This window comes from Hakea prostrata, chromosome 2 (genome assembly GCF_041222555.1).
Source record: "Hakea prostrata isolate BN-2017 chromosome 2, UWA_Hpros_2, whole genome shotgun sequence".
Lineage (NCBI taxonomy): Eukaryota > Viridiplantae > Streptophyta > Magnoliopsida > Proteales > Proteaceae > Hakea > Hakea prostrata.
The window spans coordinates 45,915,190-45,933,739 of record NC_142601.1 but is presented as its reverse complement, the minus strand read 5'-3'; the positions used below and the strand labels follow the sequence as shown (position 1 = coordinate 45,933,739).

The 18,550-nt window shown below is 38.5% G+C and overlaps 1 protein-coding gene across 2 annotated transcripts; it reads right to left on the bottom strand.

Moving 5' to 3' along the window:
- Positions 1–1,421: 1,421 nt before the first annotated feature.
- Positions 1,422–16,558, bottom strand: LOC149024483 (arogenate dehydrogenase 2, chloroplastic-like). Of its 2 annotated transcripts, XM_089144711.1 has the most exons (3): positions 16,342–16,558; positions 15,068–16,182; positions 1,422–1,704 (listed from the first exon to the last, which is right to left on the bottom strand). In XM_089144711.1, exon 2 carries the CDS (start codon positions 16,171–16,173, stop codon positions 15,085–15,087), a length of 1,089 nt encoding a protein of 362 aa, XP_089000837.1. In that variant the 5' UTR covers positions 16,174–16,182; positions 16,342–16,558; the 3' UTR covers positions 1,422–1,704; positions 15,068–15,084. The 2 variants fall into 2 exon arrangements, with proteins under 2 accessions (XP_089000837.1, XP_089000836.1); XM_089144710.1 differs by lacking the exon at positions 1,422–1,704 and having other exon boundaries at positions 11,987–16,182.
- Between the last annotated feature and the right edge of the window lie 1,992 nt (positions 16,559–18,550).

Here is an 18,550-nt window from a genome sequence, read left to right as displayed (position 1 = left end):
TTTTTTTGGTAAAGTATTTTTTTTAAATAGACATAATAGAGAATGAAAATTGATACCCAAAAAAGCCTAAAGCCCATAATAATCTGAAGATTTTCAGAAATTAGACTAATACTAGACCAATCTAAGTCAACGCTAAATCCTTGAAGTGCCAAGATGATTGGAAGACAATCGGAGTTCACTTGGATGTGAGATATCCCAAGAGAAAGTGCAAGAAATAAACCATCTCTCACAGCTGGAAGTTCCATCAATAAAGATTCATTGGCATCCCATAGAATTTAAGCTATCTAGCTCTTCCTCCCTTTCTTGTGTTGCTCTCCCAAGAACCATTCACAAAATCTTGAAAACAAACAACATCTCCTTAGTGATTTGCAATAAGAAGTTGTTGCTGATGATCCGGAACCTAAGGAGTATTTAAGAACTCATATTCATTACCATTAGCAAATAGTGGTATTCATTAATATATCCATCTATTCATGTTAAACCCCACAGTCGCATGGATCATGAGAACCACTAAACTGTGACTAAACTCAAAGTATCATACTTCACTAAGCGATAGTCCCTTACCAACCCGATTACCCCTTCAATATATTCAACCAATTTATTATTTAATTTCTTAATTCATTTGATAGAAAACCTTGACCTATTCCTAGTAGTATAAGCGTATAAGGAACAAATGCCATCAGGAAAATGACACAAATCCATTCTAGCATCATGGTATTGTTTGTTCATTATGTTCATTTCCAATTGAAATCAATGTTTTAAATTTCATAAAATCTTGGTGTTTCGGTAAACACCAAAAAGTAATTTGCTTCGAGATGAAAAAGTCAAAATTTCGGCAAAATTTACGAAATTTCATCATGGCACTCCTTACCTTGATGACACTTTAAGATGGATTGTTTTATGAAGATGATGCTACCTACAAAAAGGCAATGTCTCCAACTACATGGAACACTATGTGGGTTCAATGACATGAGCTGAGTATGTCCACCGTTCCAAAATCAAGTCCATGGGATTGAGACAATGGAGCCGCCATGGCACAACAACTATCATTAAGTGATTCATAGATGTGCATTGTAAATTTGTAATCTATAGTTTATCCATATAATGTTATGTTATACACTAATACTATTTTAACAATGTATTACTGACTACTGACTTCTACTCTTGTACTTAACTACTTGTAAATAACTAAATATTTTAGTTATTGTATTTTTTTGTTGCATTTTAATAAAGATCTTAGTATTCTTTTGCATCATATCCGTATTTACATTGGTTGAAATTCACGTTCCAGGCTTCCAGTTATACCCAAACGTGTGCTAATCAAGAACATCACTTTAGGTTAGGTTTTTTGGCAAAAATAACACTCACAGTGTATTTACGGCCGCAAATTAGGCTAGATACTGAAAACCAAGCTAAAATGATACCAACAACCCATTGAGATGAAGGGTCAAAATAAAATAAAATAAAAAGTTCAAAATTTTCGGAATATCAATCATCTAGGATAGTACCAACATGACTGAAATTTCGAACCTTGATTGAAACTTACATGACAATTTATAAACATTGAAGTCTACAAAAGAAGGTTCACTAAAACTATTCATCTGCATCTATCTGACATTCTATATTTCCATCAAGGACTTGAGGTTATATTAGCCAACTCCAGTCCAGGAGACACCATAGCTTGTTCATCAAGAGGAAGGTCACCTAGTTTAAAGGACAAACCAAAACCGCTAGTAATTATCACCAGAGAAATTGCAAACACTGGAAATAAATAAGCATTTAATAGATGACTTTTCATCTCGGTTTCAAACTGCAAATCACTGGAAATAGCAACTAGGGTTTGCTCAGATCTGAAAAAAAAAAAAAAGAAGTCCAGATAGAGTTGCAAGAAAATTCTTTGTTTCAACAAAAGAAATAAATTCACACACTAATAATGGATTAGTTTCTTTGAGCACTGCAATGTCTTGTTTCTCTTGACTTTTATCGTTGTTTTCCTTCTCCACTCTTTGTTGTAGAACCTGCAGCCCCAGTTCCTTTTATCCATCTTGATGTCATCAGAGTTCCATCTGAATTTGAGATTATATTTAGACCTACTCAACAAAGAAATGGAGCTCAATCTGTTTGTAGAATTACATGGGATACACCAACAAAAAGACTGGCTCTGTAATGTTCGAGCACAACTCTTTTCCCCTTAGTTATTTAAGTTAGGATTCCTAATCTGTGCTGAATCTTGACTCGCTTGTGACAGGTGAAACTTTTTCTAGTAAGTTATCTTCACTATATAGAGTTGCAGTAGATAGATTTATAAGAAAAATGAGGATGGATTACTCTAGATAGAGAGAAAAGAAACCCTCTCACAATCTGAAAATCATCGTTCTCTATCAACCAACCAAAAAAAAAAAAAAAAAAAAAAACTTAACACCTCTCAAAGGGTGTTGGTTTGGGACCCAAATTTTTTTTATACATAGGGGACCCAACAATAGTTTAGAGCCAATGACTTGCAGACAATGGAACTCTCACTGGTTGATTTTTCTTCTTTCTAGACTCCCTATGTCTATCAATCTACTGTTTCCTGTAGCAACTAAAACTCTCATCTATTGACCTTGTATCATTCATCTCTTTTGGTTACATTACTGTACTTTTCCTAACCTCACCAGGGTTACCTATACGCAGTGCCTTACTTCGCTATGACCCATAGGGCCTTCCATCTCGGAGTGGTTGTATGTTCTTGGTATCTTACTTTATTTAACTAGCCTTCCATCTCAGTGGGGCTGCCTGGTCTTGTTATCTAGCTTTACTTTATCTTACAAGGTCTTCAGTCAAAATGGGGTTGCCTAGTCTTGGTATAAATTCTATACCTCACAAGTCTTCCATCTCAGTGCGGTTGCTTAGTGTGGGTATCTTTCTTTACTTTACCTCACAGGATCTTGCATCTCAGTAGGGCTGCCTGTTCTTGGTATCTTCATATTGCTTTAACTTACCTCACAGGGCTTCCACATAAGAGGAGCTGCCTGGTCTAGGTATTTTTATATTTATTCACCTTACCTCACAGAGTCTTTCATCTCAGTGGGGTTGGCTGGTCCTGGCGTCTGGCTTTATTCCACCCACAAAGTCACAGGGTCTGGACTCAAGTCTTCAATCTCCATGGGGTTGTGTTGACTTAATATATTTTTTTCCGAATTTTTTCAAAGAGAACTAAAAATAAGGATCAAGTGGTGGTAGCAATTATTGAAGATGTCATGATCAAATGTAGAGCCTTAAACATTATAGGAGAGAGGAATGCAAATTCAGAGTATGTTGCAGAGAAGTGGAGAATGCACATTGCCTGAAATGTTATGGAATTAATGGCGATTCTTAAAGAGCATCGGCTTTGTATTGAAAGAGGATTTATGGGGGTTGTCCCATCAGATCTGACTTCCAGCTGGCTGCCAGCATACTCAATAGGAAAATAGAAAGGCCCTTGGAGAATGCAAGGGAAAGAGTGGCAAATCAATCATAAAGCCAATATGATGTATGAGAGTGAGTTTAGGTATGTGTGGAGAGAACTGAACCAACCAGCACACTACATGGCAGCTGCTGAAATAAGAAATAGGGAGATGGTGTGGACTCTAGAGGACTTTCATATGGAGCTTATAGAAATGATTCAAAAGGATACGAAATCATACATGTTTTACAGTGTGTAACTAGGTGCTCGTAGCTGTTAGGGACACTGGTTTGAAGGGAATGCCCTTCTTGGTTTGGAGTCCTCTCCCCTCACGTCTGACGCTTCTAGGGGGCTGCCTATTTTGTACCTTTCCTCTCTCTAAATACGAAGCTAACTTATTCGGGGGGAAAAGATCTACCATCTACACTTCCACTTACTTCTCCAATACCCGACCTATTATTAGGTTTCGAAGTTGTTAACTAGATAAAGGAAAAAATAACAGAATTCAAGAAAACATAGGACCAATCAGGCTTCTCTGTTGTCAAAAATAGCACTACCTCAAAAAAAAGGAAGGGTTGAATGACAAAGAGAGGACTCTTAAGGAGTATTTACCTAAAGAATAGCTACAGATAGCAATCCTACAGGAGGGAATCCTGGCTAAAGCCATAGTTGATTTATTTGACAAATGTCTTCTGCATAAGAAAGTATATTATATGCAGCATGAAGATTGAAGTCCCCAAACCATATGGTTCAGTTGCATAAAAATAATACCCCAACCATTATGCTTGGGTACAAGGTAAAGGAAGAAACAAAATTATGCTCCCTATGTATTTCACAGCAAGATTACAGCCACAAAGCCATAGTGTCTTTACTAGGGAACTAATAGGATTCTTTTAACAGAGATGAACTCCTATGGATGTGGAACCATTCAAGGAGCTTAACTTTATCAATTACTATAGAATATTGGATTGCATATCACTTCTCTAGATTCCGCAGACTACACAAGCAAAGAGATGCAAACAAAAATCAATTCAAAAGATTGGAAAACCCAATCATATGTTTGCACTGGTGGGGATCATACCAAGCCCCTAGATGAACAGATGCAACACAAACACATCATAAAAATCCCAGAACCTATTCAGGTATCCTAAAAAAAGTACTAGTTGAATTATTCTTCTCCTTCTACATCATATATCAGGATGAAGCATAAACCAACCCAGCTACCCAAGCAACAAAAAGGTAAACAAAGGAAGTTTACAGAAACGGGAGACTAAATGCATTATTTTGGAAAGAAAAAGGTAGAGCACAGTAGAGGCAACCAACTAAAGATGATGCCATAGTCACCTAAAACTCCAAAATTCCTCATGTTGAAGAACTGTTTGAAAGACATTTGCAAGTAAAATGGTCATTCTTGCTTTTTAATTTTCTTAATACTCGGATAATGATGTCTTTCTAACTTTTCCTTCTTGTTTTCTTTTCCATTTTCGTCGCACATCTTTTCACCCAGTGAATCATGGTTGTCAAGGTGACACCAGGTTGCCTTACCTGAAAATGGGCCTAGGCACCTAGGTGGACGTTTTGACAACCCTGCTGTGAATATATAGCAGACTAATCAAATATAAAACCTAGTAATAATCGTCTTTGCTGTAAGTATTCAGAACATCAATGGAGAAACTGTATCTGAGTTCAAAATCCCTGACTCAACAAGTTCTTTCCTATAAATATGCCCATTGCACCTTCGTCCTAAGGATTTGCTAACTGCTTCACCTCATGTCTCATGCAGATCGCTCTCCCCACTAGCTAATCCGTTGTTTTGCCTAAGGCTTCAATTGAAGATAAAGCTGTTGCATTATGCAGTTCACTGAAGGTGCCACATTTTCAAAATTCAAGTAACAAGCACTTTCATGGGTTGCATATTATCTTTACTGAAATAGATATCTCATTATTTCCTAAAGATCCCCTACTAATCAGTGGAAAATCATGGTGCAGATCATCGGCTTACTGTCAACCACATTCTCTCCAAAAGCATGTAACCTCAAGGTTTGCTCCTGGTTCTATTTCCTTCTGCTATTCAGCAAAACAATTTTATGGAAACCAATTTTACAAGTATTTGAATGAAAGAGATCTTAAAATAAAAGTTTCAAACTTGATTTGCCCCCATTGAAGCTAATGGCCACGTTTAGAAATATTAGCTTTATGTTGTCTGAGCAAACAAACCCAGAACTGCTCTAAAGTTTGGAGCCAAAAAAAGGTGAGGGACCCCTATGCAGTAAAGCCTAGGTTGCTTCAATAATGCTGTTGAAGTCTTTAAAGAAAGAAGAAGAAGAAGAAGAAGCCAAAGAGCATCAAGACGCAATCCCTTCCCTCTTCTGGTGTCAACATCTACACTTGGCCCTTCAAGGATTAATATATATTGCCTTCTTTTTTATCTTCTATTTTTATCAATTTCCATCTTTTGGTTCCCTTACCAGTCATGTTTCTTTTTCTTTTCCTATCCAGCTATTTGGTAACTGGATTTTGGAAATGATAATGAACTACCTTTTTTCTTTCTAACGGTTACATTTAGAGCTTTTCTCCTTATCTTGAAACTAAGGGAGAAAAAAATGTGTGCTGTGTGGTTTAGAAAGAACTACGAAGGATGATTTGGGTTCTAAATGAGGAACCGTCATAGGTCTACCTTTTTCAATTATAGAAGAACAAAAAATTATATGATACATAAGTATTTTCCTTAAGAGACAAAATTATCTCTAACGGAACTAAGGATTTTTCCTTCCCCTAAATTAAGAATAGATAAAAGGAGATTGGGTTACATCCTGGTTTTTAACTAATCTTTATTAGGAATGCATAAACTATGATTTGGCAGAATGTTTTCATCCAGCATAGGCAAGGGTTAGAGGGAGTTGTGGAATAGGGATAGAATAGTAAGGAATATTTGTTATTTCAGATAGATGTAATAATTTGTCCATATTTGAGTGGACTCGTTTACTATTTTCTATTAGGATACCATTAACTTGGTCAGTTTCAAGCCTCAAGATCTATATGGAGACCAAAGACAAATTAGCATGTCCCGCTATTGAAGTAACTGATTCAGTATATGTCGCCAGGAATTTTATGGTCCAGCTTCTATGCCTAAAGTGATATTTTCTGAACTTAAGTGTCTGAGGTCAAATAAAGGAGGCAAGTATTCCTAGGCTAATCTCAAGGAGTATTGTTATGTGAATGGGATTAGAAGATAACTTCAGCTGCTAGAACACCACTGCAAAATGGTGTTAAAGAGAGAAAGAACAAGACATTATAGGAGTGTCCCAAACTACATTGACTGGTGGGGGAGAGATATTCAGGAAGCAATACATTCAGCAGTCTACATCCAGAATGGTTATATGTTGAGATGACACAAGCAAGACCTCATATGGCCTCAGGTTTGGGAAGGAAACCACAACAAAATATTTCAGATTGGTAGAAACTTGCAAGTGCTATATCAAAGAACAGACAATAATTTGGGGAAGTTCTGAGGACAGGGCTGACAAAGACATTTCTTTGCTACCCTATTCATAGCAAACCATACAAGTGTTACGAAAAAAGGCTAGAAAGATTGTTCAAAATGTAGATGTTAAAGTAGATAAGCAGAAAAAATGCCTTAAGAATGTGAGTTTGTGGTACTCCTCAGAATGAAGTTGGTATGCAAACAAGGATGAGGCTGAACAGCCAATACATATTCTATGGAAGAGTAAAGGCACATGATAACTGATAAAAGATTCCATCGACATGGTCTGGTTATTGGTGATCCCAGTGCACAAGTCCAGACCAGAGATGATGGATGAACACCTACTTTCTTCTTTCTCATGTTCAATAAACCTGAATGCTTGCATTGAACCTTACACAAAACTAAAGCTGCCCAGCCCTGCTGTCATCCATCTTATTCCAAATTGACATTTCAATGAGTATTGGTATATATATTTCCCTCTATCCCTTTGTCAGATAACCTTCTAAATCAAAACTAGCTAGTCAACATACTTGGTCCTACTAACACAACAACAACAACAAGAGGCTTTGTCCCATCTAAATTGGTTCTACTCATACAGATTGTAGAAAATCAAGAGAAAGGCATCGAAATTCTGAATTCTGTTTCCAAAAATCAGATTTAATTGGACCTTGACCAACAAATGAATAAGTTCTTCACTAGAATGTGCAGATAATGCTACCACTAGTTCTTGATAGTTAGGTGGTTTCAATGAGATTGGTTTTTTCACAAGTATATGGTTTAAATGCTTATGTTATTTTATTGGGTGAATTTCGTTTATCTCCAGCGGTAATGTGGTTATAAACCCTCAGTGTTGAAGACCTCAAATTATTTCCTTGAGGTTGAAGAGTTGGAATGATATACTTCTAGCTGATCTCATACTATCCAGTGATGAATCAGATTGGTTTCAAATTTTAGTGGTTGATTATAAGGATTTAGTGGACCTTTCTTGTGAATAGGCCTTGATCTCAAGACTCAAACCAATATTAATTTACATATTTATGCGTATGTGCATATATATATATATACACACACTTTTTTGTTTTGTTTTCTATTTCTTTTTTATTTGGGGTGGGGAAGAGTTTGGGTGGGTGGGTGGGGAGAGCTCTTGCTACGGTTTCTGCAGGTTGGGTTCTAGACAGTAGAGTGTGGAGAGATAAAAGGAGAGGAACTTGCAGCTATCAAAAGAAGTCCTGACGGTCTTATAAAGTTAGGTTTTGAAGAATGGCAGAGACCGACTTTTGATCAGGATGTGTTTTTAATGATAAAAAAGGTATTTGTACAATATTGATGGAAATGCAATCCTCGGTCATTTTGTGACTGTGTAACAATTTGGATTATATATTATTTTTATGTGCATTAAGCATCTAGGTAATTTTAGAAGTACTTTATCTGTATGGAAATGACAAGTATGTGGTCATACTTTAGATGATAAAGTCATGTTTGTAATTACCAATACTTGCTAAAAGTGGAATTGTGCCAATAAAAGATTTCTTAAAATATATTTATAAAAAATGACTGTGTTTTGGAAATTTTTCTAAATCATTTTAGAAACATGTTTATCAAAGGCTCAATATGTTCTGAAGCATTCTATAAGCATGAAAACATCAAAAATGGTTTTTGCAAAGAACTGTACTCCTAGCATAGAAACATCACCAAACGCTACAGAGAGGATCAACAGGGAATAAAGAATTAATATTGAAGGAGTAAAAGAAGATGATGAAGAAAGAAGGCAACAACAGGATGATGAGAGAGATTTTTAAACATCGTGGGCAAGAGTGTGCCCGCTCCCCTTACTTGCAATATTCGATAAATCACAACTACATCCCTGGTAGGGTCAAAGGTAAAAAAAAAAAGAAATAGAGATCCAACTAAAGCTGAGTTACATATAACCTAGGACTAACACCCTATTACATGAATGATAACAGCAAAAAATGTTTCCTCATTGGGAGAACCAACTGAAGATGAAACTGGTCAATTTGGATTTTAAGGTTCAGTAAATATCTAGTTTATATATGTATTAAGGTTTTAATTAGTTGGGTTTATCATGTAATTTTTTGTTTTATTTTTAATTAGCCCCAGTTCCGATTAAGACTATTTGAATTAGGAGCCTCTTATTTTATCCCTAAATAATCTTCAAATTTGATGAATTGATTTTATTGAGTTGTTATTTTTTTCTTTTTTCTTTTTTTTTTGGGGCGGGGGCAGGGTAAATATTGCGTTATTAATTGTTACCAGGTTGGTATGATAGCAGCAGGTTGAGTGGCACTTTCTTGTATCACTCCTCTGAAATCTCCCCCGTCTTTTACTCTCTTTTGATCTGAGAACAAGAATGAAAAGGAGAAGGGGAAGGAGGAAAATCACTTTCGCATAGCTACGCAGTTATTTTCTATTGAACTTCAATAATCAAATCTCACACCTAAGTACTTCTTACGGTTACAACAATAACTAAGCCATAAGCCTTGCATAAAATAGAATCTAGACTAAAACAGAAACTACCACAATAACCCATATTCAAGAATTGGACACTATTAAAATCTCAGACCCTTGACTCCTTCTTCAAACCCTTGATTCCTTCTTCTTCAGACCCTTGATTTCCTTCTTCTTTCAATGTCTCTCTCATTGATTCCTCCCCCCAATTCATGCATCTCTTGGTCTCCCCTTCCAATGCCTCTACTAATTTCTTTCTCACCATTGTCTATGGGTTTTAATAGGGCTTCTGGGCGTGCCCCTCTGTGGGACTTCCTTCGTTCTATCTCTTCCACTTGTGTGGGCCATCCCTGGGGTATTGGGGGGGGGGGATTTTAATATCGTCCACTATTCCCATGAGAGAGTTGGTGGTCGCCCCCCAATCCCGTTGTGGTTGAGGATTTCAATTCTTGTCTTGATGACTCTAGCCTCATTGATCTCCAATGCCACTTTCTTTCACCAGTCCCTTGAAGCTCGCCACAATCATAACTCCATTCCTATTCTCCTCTCTAGTAATGGCACTTGGATCTCTGATAATTCCGGAATCAAAGCTGAAGTTGTTTCTTACTTCTCAAATCTGCTTTCCCCTCCTTTCCTCCCGATTCGGCCCCCTCTTCCTGCTAATCTCATAAACAAATTCATTGACCCCCATTCTCCTTCCCCTCTCTATGCCATCCCTTCTTCTGATGAGATCATTTTGGCCATTCGCTCGCATAAATCCAATCGTGCTCCTAGCCTGGACAGATTTAGTATGGGCTTTTTCTCTAGTGTCTGGGATCTTATTAAGGATGACCTAGTTCGTGTTATTCGTAGCTTTTTCCTCAATCCTTCTCAGCAACCCTCCATTAACCAAACTTTCCTCTGTCTAATTCCTAAAAAGACAGGCACCTCCTCCCTTTCTGATTTCCATCACATTTCCCTCTGTAACCTCCTCTATAAGTTCATCTCCAAAATCCTTGAGAATAGGCTAAGAAAGGTTATGCCTAATTTAGTTAATGCAAATCAATTTGCTTTCATCTCGGGTCGAAGTATTGCGTTCTTCTTTGTGCAGAGATTGTCAAGGGGTTTGAGAGGTCTTCCCACTCCCCTACTACTCTCCTCAAAGTTGAAATCCACAAAGCTTTCGACTCTATCCGTTGAGATTTTATTAGTGATGTTCTTTCTGCTATAAGGTTCTTGCCTTCCTTCATTTATTGAATCGAAATTTGTATCTCCACTCCTTCCTTCTCCATATCACCAACGGTTCCCCGACTGGTTTCTTTCCCTCCCGTGTCAGTATTCGTCAAGGTTGCCCCCTCTCCCCTTTCCTCTTCTCTCTAGCGCTGAAGGTCCTTTCTTGTCTTCTTCAATCCAAAATGGACCAGCTTCTGGGTTCATCCCATTCCTAAATACAAAACCCTCAATCTCACCCATCTCGCCTTTGCTGACGATCTTATGATCTTCTCCGAAGCTGATCATAGCTCCATCTCCTCAATCATCTCTGCCCTTTCCTTCTTTGAGTCCATCTTGGGCCTCAAGGTAAACATTGACAAATCCACCCTCTTCCTTTTTGGGGTGTTTGATCCGCTGCGCTTAAATCTCCTAAACCTCTCTGGGTTTAAGGTTGGATCTTTCCCTGTGGTTTACCTTGGTCTTCCTCTTATACCAGCAGACTTTTCCGCCATCATTGCTCCCCTATGCTTTATCACATCCGTAAGTGTCTTCAGCTTTGGAAAAGCCATCTTATCTCCTTTGCTGGTAGGGTGGAGCTCATTAGGTCTGTCCTCCAATCTTCCTACCTTTATTGGTGTGGCATCTTCCCTAATCCCAAGTCTATCTCGTCGGTAATGGAGTCTCTCTCCTATGCCTTTCTTTGGAAGGGCCAGGAATCCTCTTGATTCCTTCACCCCATTAGTTGGTCTAACATTTGTCTGCCCAAAACTGAGGGGTCCTAGGAATCACCCGGATCCATGAGGTCAACTCTGCTACTTTGCTCAAGCTCATTTAGAAAATTGTTTCCAAACAAGATTTCATTTGGGTTAACTGGGTCCATTCTTACCTTCTTAAATCTGATTCTCTCTAGACAGTTCCTATCCCTTCTAACTCCTCCTGGATCTGGAGGAAACTTCTCCTCCTCAGACCCCGAGCCCTCACTGCCATCATCACCCACATCTCCTCTAGTTCCTCTACTTCCTTCTGGCTAGATCTATGGCATCTGATGGGACCCCCCCCCCCCCGCATTGTCTATGAAACCTACATTCCCAAATCCACCCCTCTCGATTTTCATTTCCAATGGATCCTGGGTCCCTCTTCCCCACCATAGTCTGACACAAGTTTGGAACTCCCTCCCCCCATGACCTCATTGTTTGGCTCCCTTCCACCATCAAATCCTTCACCACATCTTCTGGCTTGAAACTGTTTCGCTCCCCCTCCCTCCCTTGGCCCCCCTGGTTTGGTTCAAAGGTCACATCCCCCGCTACTCCCTCACCCTTTGGAGAGCCCTTAATCTTACTCTCCCAACCCAAGCTTTCCTTATCACCCGCCAAATCCCTATGAACCCCAATTGTATCCTTTGTTGGAATGATACTGAGGACATTGCACACTTGTTCCTTTCTTGCCCTTTCTCTAGTTCTCTCTAGAGAAAAGTCCCAGCCTCCATTTGGCCTCGCTTTTGCCGCTCCTTTCGGTTTGATCGTGACTGGTCTTGGGTATTAAGTTATTTTCCTGATACCCCAATTTGTGACCGGATTGATAGGATTGTCTTTGGTGCCATGATCCACCATCTATGGTGGGAGCATAATCTCAGGCGCCGGACTTCCAATTCTCGGTCTCTGGACTCGATTTGGAATGCTATCCACTTTGATGTATCTTCTAGACTTATAGCTATTTCCCATCCCCCGGTTGTTGACTCCCTAAGGAACGGGCTCATTGTTGTTGCCTGGGGTCTCAACTCCCGATTCCATCCTTCTCTCTGATCCTTCCCTGTTTGGATCCTCTTGTATTTTGGTGTTTCGCCTTGTTTATTTAATTATTTAGTCATCCAAAAAAAATAATTGCTCACCAGCCCTTGCCAGACTAGAAAACTAGACTAGAACATAAATGACTTCAAATAGCAAACTACCACAATAACCCATATTCAAGAATGGGACACTATTAAGAGAACAAAATATTGCTCATCAACCCTTGCCAGACCAGAAAACCAGTTTAGGACCAGCCCCTAGACTGGGTTTCCAAGGTAATTCATATTGCTCCATCCAGGCTAAGGCTACTGCATCACTAACTTCTCTTACATCTATTCTTCTTCACCCTTCATTGATTCTTCTTTTTCTTCATCCATCCTATTATGCCAATAACCAAAATCACCGTTGGTTCTGTTTTATTTTTCCCTTGGTAATTCTTCATCCAACATCAAGTTTTGGGAGTTCAACCATTACCACGAAGTGCATTCGTTACTTAGATGTTACCATTAGATCAATCCTCAGATTCAAGTTTGAACCAGGATATTCAGCCATCTCTGTAATTACCATTAAGGGTTTATTGCAGACGTACACATTGTCCCAAGGATTCTTTTTACTGAATCTGAAGGAGAGGATTGAAAGAGACATACCATCTTCTTCAATACATTGATGAACAGTGAGAAGTCGAAAGCTCAAGTGATGGTAGATATTGGGAGTTGTATGGATATAGTAGTCTCTCAAGCATTTGTCATTGATGGAAACCTCAAGCTTGAAGTACATCAACAGCCTCACAAAGTGTCTCTACTTAATGACAGCACTTTAAAGGTCAACCAAGGGTGTTCTGTCCCACTACAGCTTTCCAACTATGCAGATGTATGGTGTGATGTGATTGATACCCATGGCATGGTTCTGACTAATGTGTTGTTAGGAAGGCCATGGATCTACAAAATCAACATCTTGGTAAAGCCAATGTTTCTTTGATTCTAATGGAAAACCATTAGTACTTAACCCCCTCAACATACTGGCCATGAAACCAAAGCTAAAAGCTGCCCAAGTGAAACGCCAAAAACTCTTAAAGCCCATTCTTGAGGAGATGCCAGCAAAAGAGGAGAGCAAAGGTCCTCCACCACTTAGAAATAAAGAGAAACATGTTAGATCACTCCCTCCATTTTCAAAATTCAAGGATGAATTTTCCCTCAGGAGGGCAGAGCTGATGTAGAACTTGGATAGATTGGAACAGGCAAGAAATGAACCAACTAGGACCAATTCAAACCAGCATTGGAGGCCACCTCAAACCAGCCAGCTGGTCCAACAAGAAGGTCCCCTTGCTCCATAATTTTGACTAGTCAACCGGGTTTGCTACAATGAGACAAAACATGAAGAAGGAAGGCCAAAATACTGTTCACTTGAGTAGTGTCACGGCCCATTATTTGGCATATTGAGAATATTCGTAGAGGATTTTGTGGCCTAACAGGAAGATTTTATTCTTGGGAGATTTAGGACCTTAGTTTAGTTTTCATATTTCAGATATTATATACATGTGGCTGAAATATAAAGCATATTAGTTTCTAATTTGAATTAGTTTCTATTTTCATAAGATTATATTGTCACTAGTTACTAAGATATTAGTTTCTATTTCCAATCTACGAAGTTTTTATTCTTGTAAAGCTTTAGCCAAGCTATAAATAGGCCCATACATCGCAATAGAAAGGAAGACTTTTGGACAAGTTGATCTGTGGCCTAGTAACCTCGGTTATGGAGTAAAATACATGTTCAAAAGCTGATATAGCTTTGGTGAGAAACCTAGGGCTGAGATAGCCCATCCCCTACCCCCTTTCTTCTATCTTTCCTTCTTCAACATCCCCTTCTTCCTCTCCTTCCATGTTCTTCTTATTATATTTTGTCTTCATCAGTATATTGATGCTGATTGTAATCGATCTCCCACTGGTTTCTCCAGTTCAAGATTGAGCTTGCATTAATTAGCCTATGGCAGTTGTTGTTCATCTTCTATACTGACTCTTTATTGCAGCTCTTTTGTTAAACAAATGAAACAATCATTCTTTGAAAGGAAATACATTAAGCTTAGTCATTCAATTGATCAACATTACTTGCAAATCACAACAACCATACCAATTCCATACTGTCATTTGCTTCAGAGCTTTGTTCCAGCCAACTAAAACACCAGAATTAGAGAAAGTAGCCAAAAAGGCCAACATTGACTTTCAGCTAAGCATATCCGATGTAATCCACTATACCCCTCAATTCCCATACTAGATTAATGTTAAGAATCTATATGCTTGAAAGGAAACAAATGCCATCCACTGGACAGCAAAGGGGCAGAACATAGTCAGACCATCCAAACTCCTAGAAAGTATAAGATTAGAGCTGGCTGCCCTCAAACTCTAAATCTGGGCCTTTGAGCTCATAGCCAAAATGTTTACTTACTCACATAAGAACACAATCAAACTAAATAATTAGCAGGAGAGGCAGGAAAAAAATAATTCAGGCGACAATTTTATTCAATACCGCGCTTGGAATATACAGCTGCATCAATGACAAATTGAAAATAGCAATTGGTTGGCTCTTCCATTAGACTATTTTCCACAGAGCAAAACTACCATTGGTTCACAAGTGAACATAAAAGAGTAGCATAACCCCATGGACACAAATTGACAACTGTGCGAGGAGTGACAAAACTAAAGGTAAAGAACTTCATACTTGTAGTTTTTAGCTCCTTATCTCTGTGGTGATTCGTCTACAGCACCATTATTATTTTGTGGCGCTTCCAATAAGTCTTGAGTATTTTCAAACAACTGCTTTCTAAGTAAGTCATGCAGATGGCTGAAAAGCTGCTTCTTTACTGATTCAAAAGCATTGTCCAACCTCTCAAGTTCCTCTAGAGCATTCTTGTTGTATATAAACAAGCCATAGAAAAGTTCAAAGCTATCCCCACAAGTATTGTCCCTCAAATTCAGGAGTGTCTCATAACCTTTAGTGTTAATGGGTGTCGATTCCAAGTTAACCTTTCCCAAAGTCCTTCCTATAAAGTGGGTGATGAACTGGGTACCTGCTGCATACTTATCGTGATCTGCACAAGACATCTCCACCATGTGACAGCCCTCTTGTGCAAAAATATTGAGAAAATTATCGCACCGATTAACCCTCGATTCCTCATTCCCAATGCGCACTTTGTCATACACAAAAGTTAGACCTGCCCAGCCATTTCTCCCACTCTCAGGCCCAAACATAGGATGGGTACAAAGTATGTCAAATTCATGCGGTAGAATTTGGAGGAACAACTTCCTAACCCTCTCTTTCACGGAAAGCACATCGACAAAAAGGGTACTTCGTTTCAACCGCTGCAAGGGCAATGACTTGAGAACAGATTCCGTGGACATTATGGAAGTACAGAGGAGAATGACTTCGGGGTGTTCTTCGCAAAGGTCGTGGGGATCAGAGTAGAAGGAGACCTCTAACTTGGCAGCAATATCAGAATAGTTGGATCGGGAGTGCGCTAACACAGTATGTCCTTGCCGAACTAACGTTTTGGCAAGGAACTGGCCGAAATTGCCGAAACCGATAATGGCAATCCTCAGTTTCATGCTTTGCTCAAAGCGTTGATGTATATGGGTCTCAAGGTCATAGGGTTGAGCAGCATCTATCGCTCTGATGCAGAAGCTCCGACGCCAATTAGATTGATTCCTCGTACTATAGACTGAAAATGGAAGCGAATGTCGATGGAAGCAGTGAGATGTTGGATAAAACTCACGAGGTATAGCTGCTCTGGTTTTCGATGGCTGCAGGCCAGGCAATGTGATCGTCATCTGTAATCCCTGTGAAGTACCAGGATAAGAAATGAAGTTGAAGAACGAAATTCGCAATGAAGAAACCATTAACACTTGAATCAGAGCAAGAATAAAAACTAAATAATATTCAAATTAAAAAAAAAAAAAAAAAACCATTGACATTCCGACAGAGAAGGTAAAACCCACCCGTTGGAGCGAAGAAAATTTGGGTGCGGACTGCGGAGAGAGGTTTTCGCAGAGGGAGCTCTGTGTTGGTCCGTGCGTGGGGGAAAGGTGTCTACGATGACTAAGCGAAAATGCCCGTTATGATTCGAACTGCGTGCGTAAGAGGAGGCGTTCCCAACCCTACATGGCGCAGTGGTACGCAGGTGGCAATTCTCAATCTGACACTCACACCTCAGTGTTGCCGTTGCTGACTTGCTGCATTATACATTTATAAAGTATTTTGTATAGTGTAGGTTCGTTCTGGAATTTTTATTTGGAGCAACAGCTGCTGCCAACAGCCGACCGTCGAGATTCAACAACGTCATCAATTTGATATTTAACGGTTCAGATAAAAAATTCAAAGATATTATATACAAATATTTAACGATTCAGGTGTGCATAAGCTGTCCAGATGAACCTCAAATCCAAAAAAAATATTTAACAATTCAGGTTCCTCTTGGGAAGTCTTCCTGTTGAACCCTTTTTGGTCAATACGAGTTGATAGAGTGGTAAGATCCATACTTCTCAGGAGAGGTAATGGGTTTGACCCTAGTGGACGACAAAGCACCCACTAAGGATGTAATTGGAGGTGTGCGCAAGCTAGTCCGAATGAACCTAAGACACTAAAAAAATATATGACTTTTTTTTTGGCATTTTAAAAGTTTTATAATTTACTAATCTACAAACTCAGCCCCTGTAGGTAGCTGAATTGGAATCTCTGCCGGCAGCTGCTAACCAGCAATATCTTCCGGCGAGAACTTCTCAGGTTTTGCATCCCTTTCCTCCTTCGTCGTCTTCCGTCTCCCTTTCGCTCCGTTCACCTCTTCCTTCAATTTTTGAACTCTCAATCGCAACGAATTGGAGAAAAAACATAACACTAGGGTTTTTCCTTGTTTATTTTGGTTTACTCTCAATGGCAACGAACTGGCGAAAAAAAAAACAGAAGAGATCTTTGATTCAAATGACAAAAACAAGATCAAAACATCTATAAAGAAAAATCTTTAAATTCGCATGAATCATTCACACATCCGTTTGTTTTGCAATGATTTCTAATGTCTTCTATCTCTCCATCAACAGTACCACCAACCTTAATTTAACTACAATTTTTTTATAACTGTCTTTCTGAAAACTAGGGTTTTTCCTTGTTCATTTTGATTTACTTCCGCCCTTTTATTTTGCCTATGGTTGTTGTTCTCGCTCAAACTACGACATAGACTCTCAGAGGCGGATCGACATTGCTGCCAATTTTGCCGCCGGAGAATTTGAGCAAGAGGAGGGTGGATTATCAGCCATGAGCTTCCGATCCAAGGGAGCTCATCCACAAATACCACGGACCACTGGTCAACAACTCAATGTTTGGCCGTTAAATTTAAATCATCAATTTTTTATCTCATGATATTTTTTCTGATAATTTATAATTATCAAATATTTCATATAATTTTTTCTATCCAACTAATAGTCTTTTATATAAAAACTTGTTAGAAGTGCTTACCAGTTTCTTCAATCTCTTGGCAATTCTAGGGCCGACAACAGTCTATCTTTTATAGTTGTAGTCCTCCTATCATTCGTCAGTTTTGTCGTTTGTAGTGAAAGACTTAGGGTAATTTGGGTAGTTCATAATAAAATATTAGTTAGGCAAGAAAAATTATCACAAAAATTGTGATTTGATAATTATTTTTTTAAATATAATTCATCTTGAATATCTTATTGAGTAAATCTTTTAAAATCTAACCATCTAAGAATTTTTCCCTAATATTAATGCTACCTCTGGCTCTTTGTTACTAACACCAATAGCCTTAGTATCTATTTTCAATATTACCCGCCATATTCTAAGGGAAGTTTATGGCAAAGGAGGGGGGAGGGGATATTGAGGGGGGAGAGGATATTCTCACAAGAATAGAAATCATGAAGACGTAAGAATGTAAGAAGAGGAGTAGTTGTATACGATTAGAAAGGAAGACAAAGACGAGAGCTTGGGGTTTTTCATTTAAGGTTATTATTATAATTATTATTATTATTGTTGTTATTATTATTATTATTATTATTATTATTATTATTATTATTATTTTTTAGTTTTAACTTGCTTACAACTCAACACTTAACTTTGATTTTCTAATAATATCTTTTCCCCCCTATAAGGAGTCTAATTGATAAATTGGATAATTCGAAGGGTGACATTAACTCCTAATAA

What these genes read in the sequence shown, in the direction of transcription:
- LOC149024483 (XM_089144711.1), bottom strand. Translation starts at nt 16,173, where the DNA reads ATGACGATCACATTGCCTGGCCTGCAGCCATCGAAAACCAGAGCAGCT.